Source organism: Hyperolius riggenbachi, chromosome 5 (genome assembly GCF_040937935.1).
Source record: "Hyperolius riggenbachi isolate aHypRig1 chromosome 5, aHypRig1.pri, whole genome shotgun sequence".
Taxonomy (NCBI): domain Eukaryota; kingdom Metazoa; phylum Chordata; class Amphibia; order Anura; family Hyperoliidae; genus Hyperolius; species Hyperolius riggenbachi.
In genome coordinates, this window is record NC_090650.1 from 207,702,721 (window position 1) to 207,718,886 (window position 16,166).

The window sequence follows — 16,166 nt, forward strand, 5'->3', positions numbered from 1 at the left end:
ACATGAATGATGCCCGTGCGGGCACCGTTAAGGAGGGGGGAGCCGCGGGGAGGGCAGCCCGTCCTCTCCCTCCCTCCTCTCCGAGCGCTATCCGTGCTCCCCCCTACAGAGTGCAGCAGAGAGAACAACTCACCTCCCTGGTTCCGATCGCCGGCGCCTCTCACTTGCCGCTGGTCTCCTCTTGTACATTGTCACTGATACACACTAAACTTCCTGCTTAACAGGAAGTTTAGTGTGCATCAGTAACTATGTACAAGAGGAGACCAGCGGCAAGTGAGACACCGTGAGAGGCGCCGGCGATCGGAACCAGGGCAGGGAGGTGAGTTGTTCTCTCTGGCTCTGCTGCAGTCTGCATCGGAGGGGGGAGCACGGACGGTGGCCCGGAGAGGAAGGGAGGGAGAGGTCGGGCTGCCCTCCCCGTGGCTCCCCCTCCAGTATGAGGGGAGGGGGGGCACCTACCTACCTAATCTATACTGGGGGCACTTACCTATCTAACCTATACTGGGGGGGCAGCTACCTATTTAATCTATACTGGGGGGCAGCTACCTATCTAATCTATACTGGGGGCACCTACCTATCTAACCTATACTGGGGGGCAGCTACCTATCTAATCTATACTGTGGGGGGGAAGCTACCTATCTAACCTATACTGGGGGGGCAGCTACCTATCTAATCTATACTGGGGGCAGCTACCTATCTAACCTATACTGGGGGCAGCTACCTATCTAACCTATACTGGGGGCAGCTACCTATCTATACTATACTGGGGGAACCTACCTATCTAACCTATACTGGGTGCAGCTACCTATCTAATCTATACTGGGGGCAGCTACCTATCTAATCTATACTGGGGGCAGCTACCTATCTAACCTATACTGTAGGCAGATCCCCCATTTAGTGTATATAGGCTTAGGCTACTAGTCTTACAGTCGCAGATCCCCTTTTAGTGTATTTAGGCAGCAGATCCCCCCCCCCCCATTAGTGTATGTGTGTGGTGCGCTCACACGCAAAGAGTATTAATTGGGGGGGGGGGCACCAAAATCTGGTTACGCTCAGGGCGCTGTGAAAACTAAGGCCGGCCCTGACTACATGGCCTTGTCTTGTGAAAAAAAAAACAGCCAACTCAAAGAAAACCATCATGTGGGGGAGCCAAAGGAAATAAAAAGCCCTACAACTTACTCTTGTAAAATACATTAATCATGTAATGGATTGGTGCATTAAAACCAAAGGGCATGCTATATTTGTTGTGCTATCTTCCCACAATAAGCCGCAATAGATCTAACTTCAGACCTGACTGCAGGTCCTCTCTCATTCAATGTGATCACAGTCTGTCCTCTTGGCCAGTGCAGAGGATGGTGCATCGAGTGGATGGTAGACAGGTAGGGGCCATGGTGGACTACAGCAGAATCCAGGTACCCATTAGGGTTTAGATAAATCTCATTACGGTCATAAAGATGGTAATAATTCCTGCTTGTTAGTAGATTTAAAGGGAACCTGAAGGGAGAAGCATATGGAGGTTGCCATTTTTATTTCTCTTTAAAGAGAATCTGTACTGTCCGATTTGTAAAATAAAAAACATACCAATCGAGTCACTGTGATCTCCTGGATCCCTCTTTGCCATTTCTGCCCCTCCCCACCGCGATCCTGGCTTTTAATCGCCAGTTTTAGGCAGTGTTTACAAACAAAAAACATGGCCGCTAACCAGGAAGTGATGTTTGTGTGTGTGTGTGTGTATATATATATATATATATATATATATATATATATATATATATATATATATATATCATGTTACAGTATACTACAAGTTTTTACTACATAGTGAATTATCTGCACTCCAGTGAGTGATTATTACAGTTTCTCAGCATGGGCAGCTCCCCCCCCCCCCAGACAAGCTGAGATTGAGAGCAGGGACCCTGTCTGTGACTAATAAACAAAGCACACACACAGAGTGGAGGGGGCGTGCATAACTTCTCCCTATCACAGCAGAGGCAGTGCATTCCTCTCTGGGTCGACAAAGCTTGACAAAGAAAAGAAGATTAGATATATTACAGAGACAGTGCAACTAGAAAAGGCTGCAGTAATTCAGAGCACATTAGAACAGGTATAGGAACTTATAGGATAGAAGAAATAATGTTGAAAATGTTGTTACAGAGTCTCTTTAAACAACTCCAGTTGCATGGCCTCCTGCTGATCTCTATTGCTGCAGCATTGTCTGAATCACACACCTGAAACAAACATGCAGACTTCAATCAAAACACCCGATCAGCATGCTAGTTCAGGGTCTATGACTAAAAGTATAAGGCAGAGGATCAGCAGAACAGCCAGGCAATTTGATTTTTTTTAAAAGAAATCAATATATTAACCTCCATATCCCCCTCACTTCAATTTCCCTTAAAAGCAAACTGTATGTAGAATGAAATTGGGGCAATAAATATTTACAGGAAGTGCATTTGATTGGCCCAATGCCAAGCTGTGTATAACTTGCTTTATATTTGCATGTGAACTGGAATTATTGGCATCTCATTGACCATCTTTAGGGATGCGTTGTCTCCCATAGCTCTGTATGCCACATACTTGTATGTAAAACAGACCGGGCAGATGACTGCTCAGGGTTGGTGACCATGTGCCACAGGACTTTGGGATGTGTGCAGACAGTTCAGCAGAGCTCCCACACCACCTTGCTTATGTTGTATTTGGCAGGGCAGGGGTGAAATACTCATAAATTAACTTGAATTTGTAGCACTTGCTGGAAATTCCCATACTGGTTTATTAATAAGGCAGCAGGCATCTTTCGCATTCACATTCCAGGATTAATGAAAACTTTATATTTAAATTTGTAAAGCAAATTTTGGATGTTTTACCAAGAGGTTACAGTTTATAGACATTTACATGAAAAAAAATATATATAAAACGAAGAGAAAGAGAGAAGAGAGAGAGGCTGACTGAGATTGGTCTCTTGGTTGGATTTCTCAGTAGTATAGTTAACATCCTAATTGTACAGTAATGCCATCTACTGACAGGATTAGGTAGTGTAATTAGTATCAGATCAGTATCATGGCGGATACTGGCTAAGACCAAAGAAGATTAAAACAATATATGGAACTGTGATGCGGAAATTAAACTGCCTAGATCTCAAACAGAATTCTATTGATAAATGTGATGTTGCAAAGAAAACTAGATAGATCTTGAACTGCTATTCAAACTGAGCATTGTTTGTGCTGACCAGGCCTTAATTTTGCATGTGCATGTGTTGGTGTGAATGGGGAGCGCTCCAATCCAATATAGCCATTGTTTTTAGGGGGGTAGGGGTTGTTTATTGCTGGGTTTGTATACTGAATCAATAAATTATGAAGCATTGTGAGAAATTGGTTCCCTTGTTTGGTTGTTAAGGATACTGGCTAAGAGGTGTACTTAAGGTACATACACATGTCTGATATTTCTGAACGACTTATCGCTCAAATCGGTCATTTGAATGACACTTTGGTGTGTTTACGAACGATCGTTAGACTGATAGCAGCAGTTTTGACTGATCCACTTGGCGGATCCATGGATTAACTATCGTTCCAACTACAGTTAGGTCCATACATGTGTACAAACCACTTGTTGTATGAAAGTATATTAGTTTGGCACTAAAAGACTTTCAAACAACAAGTCGTTTGATCAGTCATTTGATCTAGCCCATTGTTCTATCAAGTCCATTGACCAGTCAAACGACATGTAAATTAGCTGTAATTAGCATTTCAAACGTTTATTCGTCTGTGTGTATAAGGAGTCTGAACAAGTTTTTGTTTGAATGACAAGTCGTTAAAATGCCTGGTTTAAATGACAATTGGGCATAAAATCAGACGTGTGTATGCACCCTAACACCAAGGGAGTGCTGGATTTCAGCCTTGGTTTTCCAATACATTCAATGACAAAATTTTGATTTAAAAAATCATTACAAACCATTAATATTATCTGTTCAAAAACAGTCCACAATTTATATGTTGTTTATTTGTAAAATGCTGGTTTTGTAATATTTTCCATAATAGCCTGACCAAAGTTCTTTCCAATCTTCTGATGTATTTTTAACACCATTTTAAAAACTGTTCTGCACTTCCTTTTACCACACTTTTTTTCCAGAACTCTTGCACTGTACAAGCTTCTATCATTTGTACTTGATTTACCCTCTGTAAATCTGGTGAGGATAGCCTTAAATAGCTAGCAATCACCTTTAAGCTCAGCTTTCTGTGATAGTGTTTTCAGTAGAGCACTGTTTGTATGCTCTGTATGTGCATAGGTTTCTTCCTCAGCCCAAAAACACACTGGCAGGTTCACCTAGTGTGTGTATGGCTATGGTACAGAATAAGTATTAGATTACAGACTTCTATAGGTTCTGTGTCTTCTCCAAAGCTTGAGTACCATTGGAGTTTTAATATCCTTATTATTTGTAAATATTAAGATGAAAATTACTCAAATACATTCCAATTATTTGTTTTATTAAAATCACACATAGCCTATTTATGTCTGAATGTGTAAATTGAAATGCTTAATGGGTGGGTTGGGGGAGGTGCGGCAATATTCTACAAGGAGTTTGGGTGTTCTCCCCATGTCTGTGTGGCACCCCGGTTTCCTTCCACATTTTAAAAACATATGAATAAGTTAATTGGCCCTAGATTACAATGGACATATGACTATGGTAGGGATTAGATTGTGACCCCTCTGAGGACAGTTACTGACATGGCTATATATACTTTGTAAAGCACTGCACAAAATGTCAGTGCTATAAGTTGCAGGAAATGGACATCTGGTTCTGTAAGTCACACACATATTCACACAAAGTGCTGATCAACAACTTCTGCGGATTTCCGAATAGTGTGCACTGTTGGTGGGCCATGACGACTTGGTTTGGGAAGACACGCACATTACTTAAGGTGCAGCTGACCAATGGATATACATATATATATATATATATATATATATATATATATATATATATATATATATATATATATATATATATATATAAAATGCCTGTTCGGGTGCAGTTCAATCCACTGATACTTAACAAATATTTAAATATTGGACTTGGGTGTAAGGAGTGTTTACTAAATCAAGGATATCAGAACTGTAAATGATGTGAGGAAGGCATTTTCTCACCGGTGAGGTTTTTTATTTTCTGGTGTGAAATGTGGGATCTTCGCACAGTTTCATGTAGGAGACAGAACTTGATCTATGAATGATAAAAGCAGAAGGGTAAGTATACATGGGGGAACATCTGCAGGTGCTATATAACGGATCCAGCAGGGACAACAGTCTGCCAAGTAAAGGAAGTGTCCAAAATATTCTCAAAAACAGAAGTTTTGTCATTGAGTAAGTCAGACATAGATGCGTGAGAGATAGCTTACGTTTTTATTAGTGTGATAGTGGTTTTTTGCCATTCTAATATGTGTTCTGTATTGCAGACAATGCAGTTTGAAGGTAAACTGAAGTTCCTCTTTGGGCAAAAGAAGAAATCATCACCAGGAACACATTCAGTACCACAGATGGCTTTGTTCTGCATAGCCGTTCCACTTCTGCTTCCTCCTGTCAGCGAAATGAAAATGAAGAGCATGCTTGTGAGGACACAGAAAAAACCCGGTCTTCCTTCCAACACAGAAAACATGTAAATAACTCATTACTTCTGCTACTGCACACTTCTATTTGTATGTCTATTAGGGTCCCAATGCACTAAATTTTCTTTTAAATTCTCTACTTTTTTATTCTAACCTTATTGATATAATGTATCATCACTCACATAACAACTGAACAAGTCAGCTAAAACAAGTTGTCCCCGACAATCTAAGGTTTGTTCAGGCAAACCTGCACACAAAGAGCATTTTAGAGAGCTGTGGTAGCATTGGCTTAATCATTTTATTAATTTTGTTTTTTAAATTCTAAACCTAATTCAGAAGATAAAACCAAAACATTGGGGAAGTGCCAACTAGTTTATCACCAATGAAAACCCCTATCATTGCTATTCTCACAAAATGCCATAGCTCAGGCCCTCACCTGGCACCACCACTTTAGTTTCTGGAATTGCTGCCTCCCAGTATATTAGCATCAGGTGGCGGGTGTCGTCTGATCACTTTGAGGGACTTAGGACAAAATGAAAAATATGGAGTGTTGCAGTCCTGGAACAGTCATAACTTTACTTCAAATTCATTTGATTGGTCCCATTTCAATCATACAAACTACAACCAATTTGCATCAAGTTGAAAAATGTTAAAGTACCCCTGAACTGGTCTGGATATAACTTTTAAATTATTTTATTACTGGTGCTGTGTGACTTTTTCACAGCGCACAGCCCATCCTTCCCCCTCCAGCGCCCCCTGTCAGGAACTGGCCCCGCGGCACACCTGCAGAAACGGTACCCGACTGCGGGTTTGACCAGAACGAGAGGGGAAGCAGCCTTATTCGAACTACCACAAGGCTGTAACCCCTCAAAACACTTCTCACTGCCACCACTAGCTGGCGATAGACACTTCAACGATTTCCACTCTGTTGTTAAGTGATCTGCGCGCAGTCCGCGTTTTCGTAGTCGGGTCAGCTTTGCGCTTTAGGCCGAATACGGGAATGCCACGCACACACACACACAGTACAATCATACAGTAGCAAGGCACAATCAGGCACTGAACTTTGTAACGCAAGTTACACTGCAGACTCTCTCTAGTCTATGAGCATTGGCTTAGTACAGCAGAAATCAAACTTATTAAATAACGATTTAATATTCCAGAAAAAAAAGTGGAACAATGCAGAAAATAATATATACACAAGATTTACAAATAACAAAGTAAAATTTACAAAATGAAAGTTACAAAGATACCTGACAAGACAGTTTGCTTAAAATAAAATGGGAATAAACGTTACCGGCATATAGATCTGAGCGTTGTTTGCGGGAGAACACAGCTTCTGGTCAGGAATCAGGTTAGTCCTAGCGGTTTGCTATCTCCAAAGAACTACAAGTTGTGACTATCCTAGCTGATGTTTTATAGCAAAATTTGTGGCCTGGGGCCACTCAAATGTCCAGATCCAGGAGCCTGTCATATCCTCTCTGGCTGTGACACGCAACTTCAAAGGTTTTTCCTGTCTCACTTTTGATCTTTGCCGACTTCAAACACTCAAACGCTTCCAGCCCATTATTCAGACCACAGGTAAAATTGTATCTTAACACACATCAAAAGGACTTCCCTACTCCAGGTGACAATTTGAGTAAGGCTTCCTTCCTTCAACATTCCAGCAGGCTGTCATATGTAAATTCCAGAGTTTCCTGTTAGCCTTTGAAGTTCCCAGACTCAGTTGGTCCGGATTTGTATATTGAGACAATGGGCTGTCTGCATATACACAGAGTTCAAAAGCCATGCAGACACAGACTATCCTTCGCCCCATGGCTGTAATTAGCAGCTTCCAGGGGAACTGAATGCAAATGTAGTTCTCATTGACATACACATCTGACGTAGTACACAGCAGAAAGAAAAATGAAAAAATATGGCTTCTGTATTATCCCAACATCATAACTAGCTGCTATATCATAACACCCCCTGTGGCCCGTTCCAGCAGCATATATGATCATTATGATCGGAGAGGAAGTGACAGTTCTTCCTCCCAGCTGTGCTTATAAAACTCCGCCCCTCCACCTGTTTGAAGAATATCCAACCTCAATTATCACAAGTCAGCACACAGCGCAGCACCCCTGCACGCTGTGTGCAGTGAAACACACAGAGAACTAAAGTGGCAGGTGGAGGGGGCAGAGTTATATACGCACAGTGGGGAGAAAGAACTGTTACTTCCCCCCCCCCCCATAATATCTGACGTTCTGCCTCAGTCGTAGACTTTGACTGAGCAGAACGGGGGTCAGAGAGGGCACAGGAGGGGGGAGGCTGGTGCTGTGTGCTAGTCGCAGCACCACCAATAAAACAATATTAAAAGTTTAAGGGGAGAGGGGAAGAGGGGAAGGAGTACTTTAAATGCCTTAAAGAAAACCTGAACTGAAAATTAAAAGTCAAAATAAACATACACAAGTCATACTTACCTCCCGTGTAGTCTACCCATCAATCTCTTTCTCTTTTCCTGCATCCTGTTTGTCCATTGTGAACAAGGAAATTATCCGTCCTCCATTTTGAAAATGGCCATTACCCTATAACAGCTTTCTGGTCAGCACACTGTTAAACTGTAACATTGCCTACTTGAGCCATAGGGAAACATAGACATTACTTGGCACAGCAGTTGTCCTCTCAGCTATAACTGACAGCAACTGATATATAACTGACAGCAACTGATATACTTCAGTTCTGACAAAATGTTGTCAGAAATGGAAGGGATCATTGTCAGAAGAAAGTGGTGAGCTTCTGAGAGGAACTGATGGCAAGGTAACTGTAATGTTCATTTGAAGTTACCTCATGTGTTTATTTTAAATATTTTTACTCAGTACAGGTTCCCTTTAACTACTTGCCGACTGCTCCTTGCCAATTGGCGTGAGCAGTACAGCAGCCCCAGGACCGCTCCACGCCGATTGGCGTGAACGGCCGTCTATGGGGTTAGCAGGAGATCGCACGCAGGCTGTGCACGCATCTCCTGCTGGGGGGCGGAGCTCGCCCCGCCTTCAGTCTCCAATCGCGCTCGGGAGACTGTTAGGCGGCGAAACCACCATCTAATTACTTTGTACAGTGCTGCGATCTGCAGCAGCGCTGTACTGGGGACAGCCGTGTGGCACGGCTGTCCCCCTGGCAGGCAAAATAGTGATCGGCTGTCGTAGGCTGAAGCCTATGACAGCTGATCACGCTGATTGGCTGGCTGGGGGAGGGAGGGATATAAGATAAATAAAAAAAATAGTAAATTTTATTAAAAATGTAATAAAATAAATATTTACCCCCCCCCCCCAAAACAAAACAAACATCTGGGGGGGAGGGGGCGATCAGACCCCACCAATGGAGAGCTCTGTTGGTGGGGAGAAAAGGGGGGGGGGGAATTACTCGTGTGCTGAGTTGTGCGGCCCTGCAACTTGGCCTTACAGCTGCAGTGGCCATTTTAGTAATAAATGTCCTGGTCACTAGGGGGGAGGGGGGTTAACACTGCGGTCCTCAAGTGGTTAATCATGTATCTTGCTGCTATTTGGGATGGGGGAGGGGAGAGAAAGTAATTTATAATACCGTTAAGTGCACTATACAGGACTGAAACAGTATGTTCAGTGCTTTCTTGATTTCATAAGCCTCTCTTCTAGAGAGAGAGAGATGGGGAGAAAGATCCCTAGAAATTTTGTGAATGAAGGCTATCTGTCCAGGATAATCTTATCTGTTTCCTTCAGGGTTGAATGCTGTTTTTATAGTTTCATTATTTATAACATGTTCTCTTTTGTGGTCACAGTTCTCAGAAGAGAGGTTTGGGGAACTCTCAGCTCATAAATACATTTTTAATGCTGCTAGAATCATATTAACACATTCTTAGAATGGAGTTATATGTAAAAAAGAGAGGAGCGCTCTGAGATTTCCAGCAATGATAGGTCAATTAACACTAGGAAAGGTCTCACCTAGTATTAGTGTGGCCGGTACAGCGTACTCAGCCGCGATTCGCATGCGTCCCTCTTAGGCAGCCGGGGACCGGGCTCTCCGTGGCAGCAAGGCAGAGACAGGGCGGAGGCGACGTCACCAGCTCCAGACCTCCTTGCGATGGTAGCGAGGACGTCTGTTCAAACACACGCTGGAAGGCGTGGTGAGCAGCGTCCAATTATCCGTGAATGGTGAAAATAGCAAATTCATCAAAACCAGTGGAAAGGGGATCACTCAGATCCACTGTACCCACTATCTCCACAGTACTAACCTCTACATCACTAGAAGTTTTCTTATTTTTCTTAAGGGCAAAGTACCTTTGTAAGGACAGCTTGCGGATGTATGCATGTACATCAGTAAGGATTTGAAATGTATTCACCTTATCACTAGGACAGAAGGACAGTCCTTTATTTAAAATGGATACCTCACTAGAGGATAAGATATAGGAGGATAGATTAAAAATGGGAACTACAGGATTAGGGTCGATGGGGACATTTACGATTGGTGTCGTTTTTTTCCGGGCTCCAGTTCCTCTTCTACCCCTTCTGTGAGATCTAGATCTGACAGAGATCTTTTGAGTCTCTCTTTCCTGAAGAACTCCGTGATTCGTGGATATGTGGGGACAGGGAGCCGACTCCTGGATATTCGTTGTGGAATCGGAACCCTGTCCCCCCCTAAAAAAATCTTACAGGGAGAATCACCAGACGGGGATCTATATCTGGGGGGTCTAGTGGTAGTATTCTCCATCTTGTCTACGTCACTATCACCCTCAGGTGCACTTTTAGCAGGTTCAGCATGTACCTGGGCCTCAACAATCAATTGAGTAATATTGGTCAAGGGACTATTAATGGGCAGTATGGTAAGGGTCTGAGCCTCACTTACCAATTGCAATGCACTGACCAGTGGACTACACGGGGCGACAGTGGGTAGGTCTGTATAAGAATTTTCCAGCGACATTTCAAGGCTGTCATCCGCTGCCATTGCCAACAGTGATGCAGCGGCCTCGGACGAGAGTCCATCCGTATTTAGCTGCATAGTCTCGGTTATAGTGGGCACAGATATGGGGATAGGGCTATTCCTAGGTGTACCAAACTTTGGTTTGGCCGCAATGGGTGACTTGGTTGTTTTTTTGGAGTTGTAGAAAACCCTTGTACCATTATTCTGAATAATTCCTGTCTGGGTTAGTCCTTTAGAGATATTGACTCTTTCTCTGTAGTTCAAATATTTTGCCTTTTTCACAGGAGGTTTGGGGAATACTCTCTCATAACGTCCATAGGGGGCAGAGCATATTCCAGGGAGAGAGGGTGCACGGTTAGCTCCATGGACATTGTCAGCTCTCATTGGCCCGTTTTGATGGTAGTTTCGGATCTATTAGGATCATTAGGATCCCTTGAGGTCATTTCCCAGGCTAAGCTGATTGGCTATCATGTAGGATGTATGCTGTATAAAGGATTGTGCTTGTCAATTGTAAATGTAAGACTTGAGAAAGCGGAGGATGTTCCTCCGGGAAACGCGTTGTCATTTTAATAAACCTTTATTTTATAGTCCCATATGTATTTTGTGTCATATTGTAACACTGTGGCCAGTCTATTTCCCTGCCTCTATTTTCACCATTCACGGATAATTGGACGCTGCTCACCACGCCTTCCAGCGTGTGTTTGAACAGACGTCCTCACTACCATCGCAAGGAGGTCTGGAGCTGGTGACGTCGCCTCCGCCCTGTCTCTGCCTTGCTGCCACGGAGAGCCCGGTCCCCGGCTGCCTAAGAGGGACTCATGCGAATCGCGGCTGAGTACGCTGTACCGGCCACACTAATACTAGGTGAGACCTTTCCTAGTGTTAATTGACCTATCATTGCTGGAAATCTCAGAGCGCTCCTCTCTTTTTTACATATTCCTCTAGTGATTAACATGGGAGCAGCCGAGTGATTGTCGGGTGGCCAGATCGCACCTTGAGGGGCTCACTACCCCAGAACTTTTTACTAGAATGGAGTTAGGCACTCTGAGAAAATTACCTTTTTTTGTATTACATATTCAGCATATATTGAGGTGCTGGAGGTTGGTCAAGAATCTCTAGGAGAAAGAGTGCACCTAGAAACCCTCATCAGTCTTTCATTGTTTTTCTTATTAGGAGTTTTTAAGATAACAAATTAACCATAAGTGTACAAACGCTTCCTTGCTTTAAAAATAACCAGAAAAAAAGTTATTTAACAAGAAATAAAAGTCATTAGACAATATTGCATACATAGGCCAACAGAGATTGATTTCAATCATATCAATGCCTCAGTGTCCAATTGTGGCTATTCTAGTCTTTAGGTAGGCAAGCTAACTCCTGGTTGCATGGACAATCTCCAATGACTTATCTTATAATTCTAACAAAACTTGTGTTCAGTTAGCACAATAACTACTTCAGATTATAGCTGGTTTCTTAGTACACCACTTTATGGGGAAAAAAAACGTAAAAGGATATAAAAACCATGATCTTGCCACCATGATCTGTGTTCAAAATAATCTAAGACTGATTCATGTTATTAGTTACCTTGGGCTCTGCCATTTACACATATCTACAATTGATTTCAGTGCATGCCCTCAATTTTAGGTATCGATTTTTATTTAAATTCTTCCCACAATGAAGGCCTATCCATGGTGCCCAGCTCTGGTGATATTTTTCAAGCTTGGCTTTTCTAAAGGCTCAAACACACATCAGACCATAGTCTTTGGAAAATGAAAGATCACAGACCAATCTTACCACCCTTCATGTAGTATGAGAGCCATGCCTACACAGTCTATTCTATGGAGCTGAACTCCACATCAGAAAAAAATCTTTGCAAGATGCTGCACACACAGATGCTGTACAGACACAAAAGATCAGTATCTGCAAAAGATCTGTTCCTGCCAAAAATCCATTCCTGCAAATTGCAATGATACTCTATGAGATCTGCAGATCATCATACACACATGATTTAACTGACATTCATCTGCAGATTAAGCAATCATCCGCAGATCTGAAAATCCATCCTGGTGGATCTGATCTGCAGATGAATGTCAGTTAAATCATGTGTGTATGATGATCTGCAGATCTCATAGACTATCATTGCATTTTGCAGGAATGGATTTTTGGCAGGAACAGCTCTATTGCAGCTACAGATCTTTTGAGTGTGTGCAGCATGTTTGTGTGCAGCATCTTGCAAAGTTTTTTTTTTCTGATGGGGAGTTCAGCTCCATAGAAAAGACTGTGTAGAGTATGGCTCTCATACTACATGAAGGGTGGTAAGATTGGTCTGTGGTCTTTCATTTTCCAAAGACTATAGTCTGATGTGTGTATGCACCTTAAGTACAAGATCTCTTTGAATGTCATTCCTTTATTTGTATATTTTTTAAAACAAGCTTTTGATAGATGTTATAGCATCTGTCCTCCATCACTTTAAAGGGACTCCGAGCAGTGCAGAAACTATGGAAAGATGCATATAATTTTAAAGCTCTCTTTCTCCTCTTTCCAATGATATACAAACCATCGCCCTTTGCCTTTTAGTTTTTGCTATTTTCGCGATCGAAATTGCCGCGGCCGCGACTTCAATCGCGAAAATAGAGAAAACTAAAAAGGGTAGGGCGACGATTTAGGCGTCGTCAGAAAGAGGAGAAAGAGAGCTTTAAAATGATATTCATCTTCCCATAGTTATATTGTATTACACAGGGCGACTTTTTCTCAAAGTCAGCAGCTCCATTCAGCAGGAAAAAGTCGCCCTGTGTAATACAATATAACTATGGGAAGATGGATATCATTTTAAAACTCTCTTTCTCCTCTTTCTGGCGACACCTAAATCGTCGCCCTATGCCTTATAATTTTATATTTTCTATTTTCGCGGCATTATCGATCGGAGTCCCTTTAAAAAGGCCCCCTTTGCAGCATTGAGTTTTATATTTATGACTAGGTGTATTGCTTTTAAGGAATAGAAAAACTCATTGTTTGTCATCTATCTCTGTCCTAATTATTTTACAGCAAAATGTCTCTAAGTGACTTATAGAATGGCTTCAATTCATCAAGCATTACAGCATTCGGTAATGCTGAAAACAGCTGACTTTACCGAGCACTTAGGAAAATGTCAATTCATCAAAGCAGTTACCGCCTGAAAAGCTGAAATTACGGAACAGTGAGATAAATTACCGACTTGTGTGGTAATTATCTCAACACATGTCAGTTAATGTCAATTCATCAAGGTTACAGCATTCAGTAACATGTTCGGTGATTACCTCCTCCTGGTACTCCAACACCACCCATCTCCACAAGGCCTGCACCCCAGATGTTGAGCTCCTTGTCATAAACTGCGGGCCTCAGTAGTCCCCGAGGGAATTCTCTTCCCTTGTCCTCGTTTGGGTCTACATCCCTCCCGACGCATGCTCCAGGACTGCCCTGCATGTACTCAGCGACTGCATCTCGCGGTGGGAAACTGCCCTCCCGGAGGCCCTGTTCATCATCCTGGGCGATTTCAATAAGGCGAACCTTCGGCACGAGCTGCCCCGCTACAAGCAACACATCACCTGCCCTACCAGGAACAGTAACACCCTGGACCACTGCTACACGGTCCATAAGAATGCCTACAAGGCCATCCAAGGCGCCCCCCTGGGGAACTCCGACCACAACACAATACACCTGATCCCCACCTACAGGAGGCTTCTGGAGACCTCTAAGCCCATCGTCAAAACCACTAAAAAATGGACTGCAGAGGCCAAACTGGAGCTCCAAGCATGCTTTGAAACCACCGACTGGACGACTCTGGAGGCACCCACCCTTGATGAATGGGCCGAGAATGTCACCTCCTACATTAGCTTCTGCGAAGAAACGTGTATCCCATCCAAGACCTTCAGAGTCTACCCCAATAACAAGCCTTGGTTCAACGACAGGCTTCGCCGACTTCGGAAACGCAAAGAGGAAGCGCACAGGTCGGGCTCCTCAGAGGAATTCAGAGACGCCAGGTATGCCCTGAAAAAAGAACTGTGATCTGCAAAGCGGGCCTACGCCAATAAATCATCAAACACACGGGAGGTATGGAAGGGCCTGAGAGCAGCCACGAACTTCAAACCAGTACCCCAAACGGCGACCCCGAGCCTTCTACTGGCGGAGGAGCTCAACGAGTTCTACTGCAGATTCGAGCATCATCCCAACCAGCCCGTGAGCCAAACAGCATCGACTCTGGTGCCCCCCCTTTGGGTGAACTTGCCGCCCGGTCTCCTGTCGCTGTTCTGGAATCAGAAGTACTCAGGCACCTCCATAAGTTGAACCCCAGGAAATCCTCCGGCCCAGATGGAGTGTCGTTTACCTGCCTGAGATCCTGCGCCGATCAGCTAGCCCTCCTCCTTATTTAAACAGTCCTTATCGGATGGTATAGTCCCCTCCTGCTTTAAGAAGTCTATCATTGTACCAGTCCCAAAAAAAACAGGCAGTACCGAGCACAATAACTTCCGACCAGTGGCCCTAACGTCATGAAACTCCTTGAGCGGTTGGTTCTTGCCCACCTGAAGAGGTCCACGGACGCCCTTTTAGACCCACTCCAATTTGCATATAGGGCTAACAGATCTGTGGAGGACGCCATCAATGCCAGCGTGGCATACATCACTGAGCATCTAGACAGCCCTGCCTCCTACACTCAGATCCTGTTCCTGGATTTTAGCTCAGCATTCAACACGATCTGCCCAGACATCCTGCTCGCAAATCTGTCGCAGCTCGGAGTTGACCCCACTCTTCGCACATGGATCATTGACTTCCTGACTAACAGAACGCAACAGGTGAAGCTTGGCAACCACCTCTCCAGCGTTCGAACCACCAACACGGGGGCTCCACAAGGCTGCGTTCTGTCACCTCTACTGTTCTCCCTCTATACCAACAACTGCATCTCATTCGCTGACTCTATGAAAGTCATCAAATTTGCAGATGACACCACTATCATCGGCCTTATTGGTAGCAACGAGAAGCAGGAGTACCGCAGCGAAGTCGTGAGAGTATGCAACTGGTGCAAAGACAACAACCTAGTCCTCAACGCAGCAAAGACCGTTGAACTAGTGGTAGATTTCAGGCGGAACCCTACCCCCCCTCCCACCTGTCCTCATTGGGGGTACAGAAGTATCTAAGGTGACATCTGTTCGGTTCCTCAGCACAACTCTCACTAACAAGCTGAAGGGGGAGCAAAACACCACCAAGATCCAGAAGAAATCTCAGCAGAGGCTGTTCTTTCTGCACCAACTGAAGAGATTTGGCATGCCCAGGGAGCTGCTGACCAGCTTCTATACTTCCACCATAGAATCCATCCTCTGCTCCTTAGTCATTGTCTGGTATGCTGGCGCGATGGCCAGCGACAAACACAAACTTCAGAGAGTCATAAAGGACGCGGAGAAGATCATCGGATCTCCACTTCCACCTCTCAATCTCCTCCACTCCGCTAGGATGAGGAAGAGGGCCACCATGATCTCCCGTGTCCCCTCTCACCCAGGCAGCCACTACTTCAAGCTCCTCCCGCTGGGCCGTCGCTACAGGACTATACCATCCAAAACCACCAGGCGGAAGAACACCTTCTTCCCCCAAGCTGTTCGGCTACTGATCTCCAAC

The 16,166-nt window shown here is 43.9% G+C and overlaps 1 protein-coding gene across 6 annotated transcripts in view; it reads left to right on the forward strand.

Annotated features, from left to right (window-relative positions):
• The window catches only part of AHRR (aryl hydrocarbon receptor repressor), a 456,078-nt gene that overhangs the window by 418,196 nt on the left and 21,716 nt on the right, over positions 1 to 16,166 (forward strand). For all 6 annotated transcript variants that reach the window (XM_068236645.1, XM_068236646.1, XM_068236643.1 and 3 more), the window contains one exon: positions 5,448 to 5,647. In XM_068236645.1, the coding sequence (XP_068092746.1) occupies positions 5,448 to 5,647 (200 nt within the window). The remainder of the gene's footprint in view (positions 1 to 5,447; positions 5,648 to 16,166) is intronic.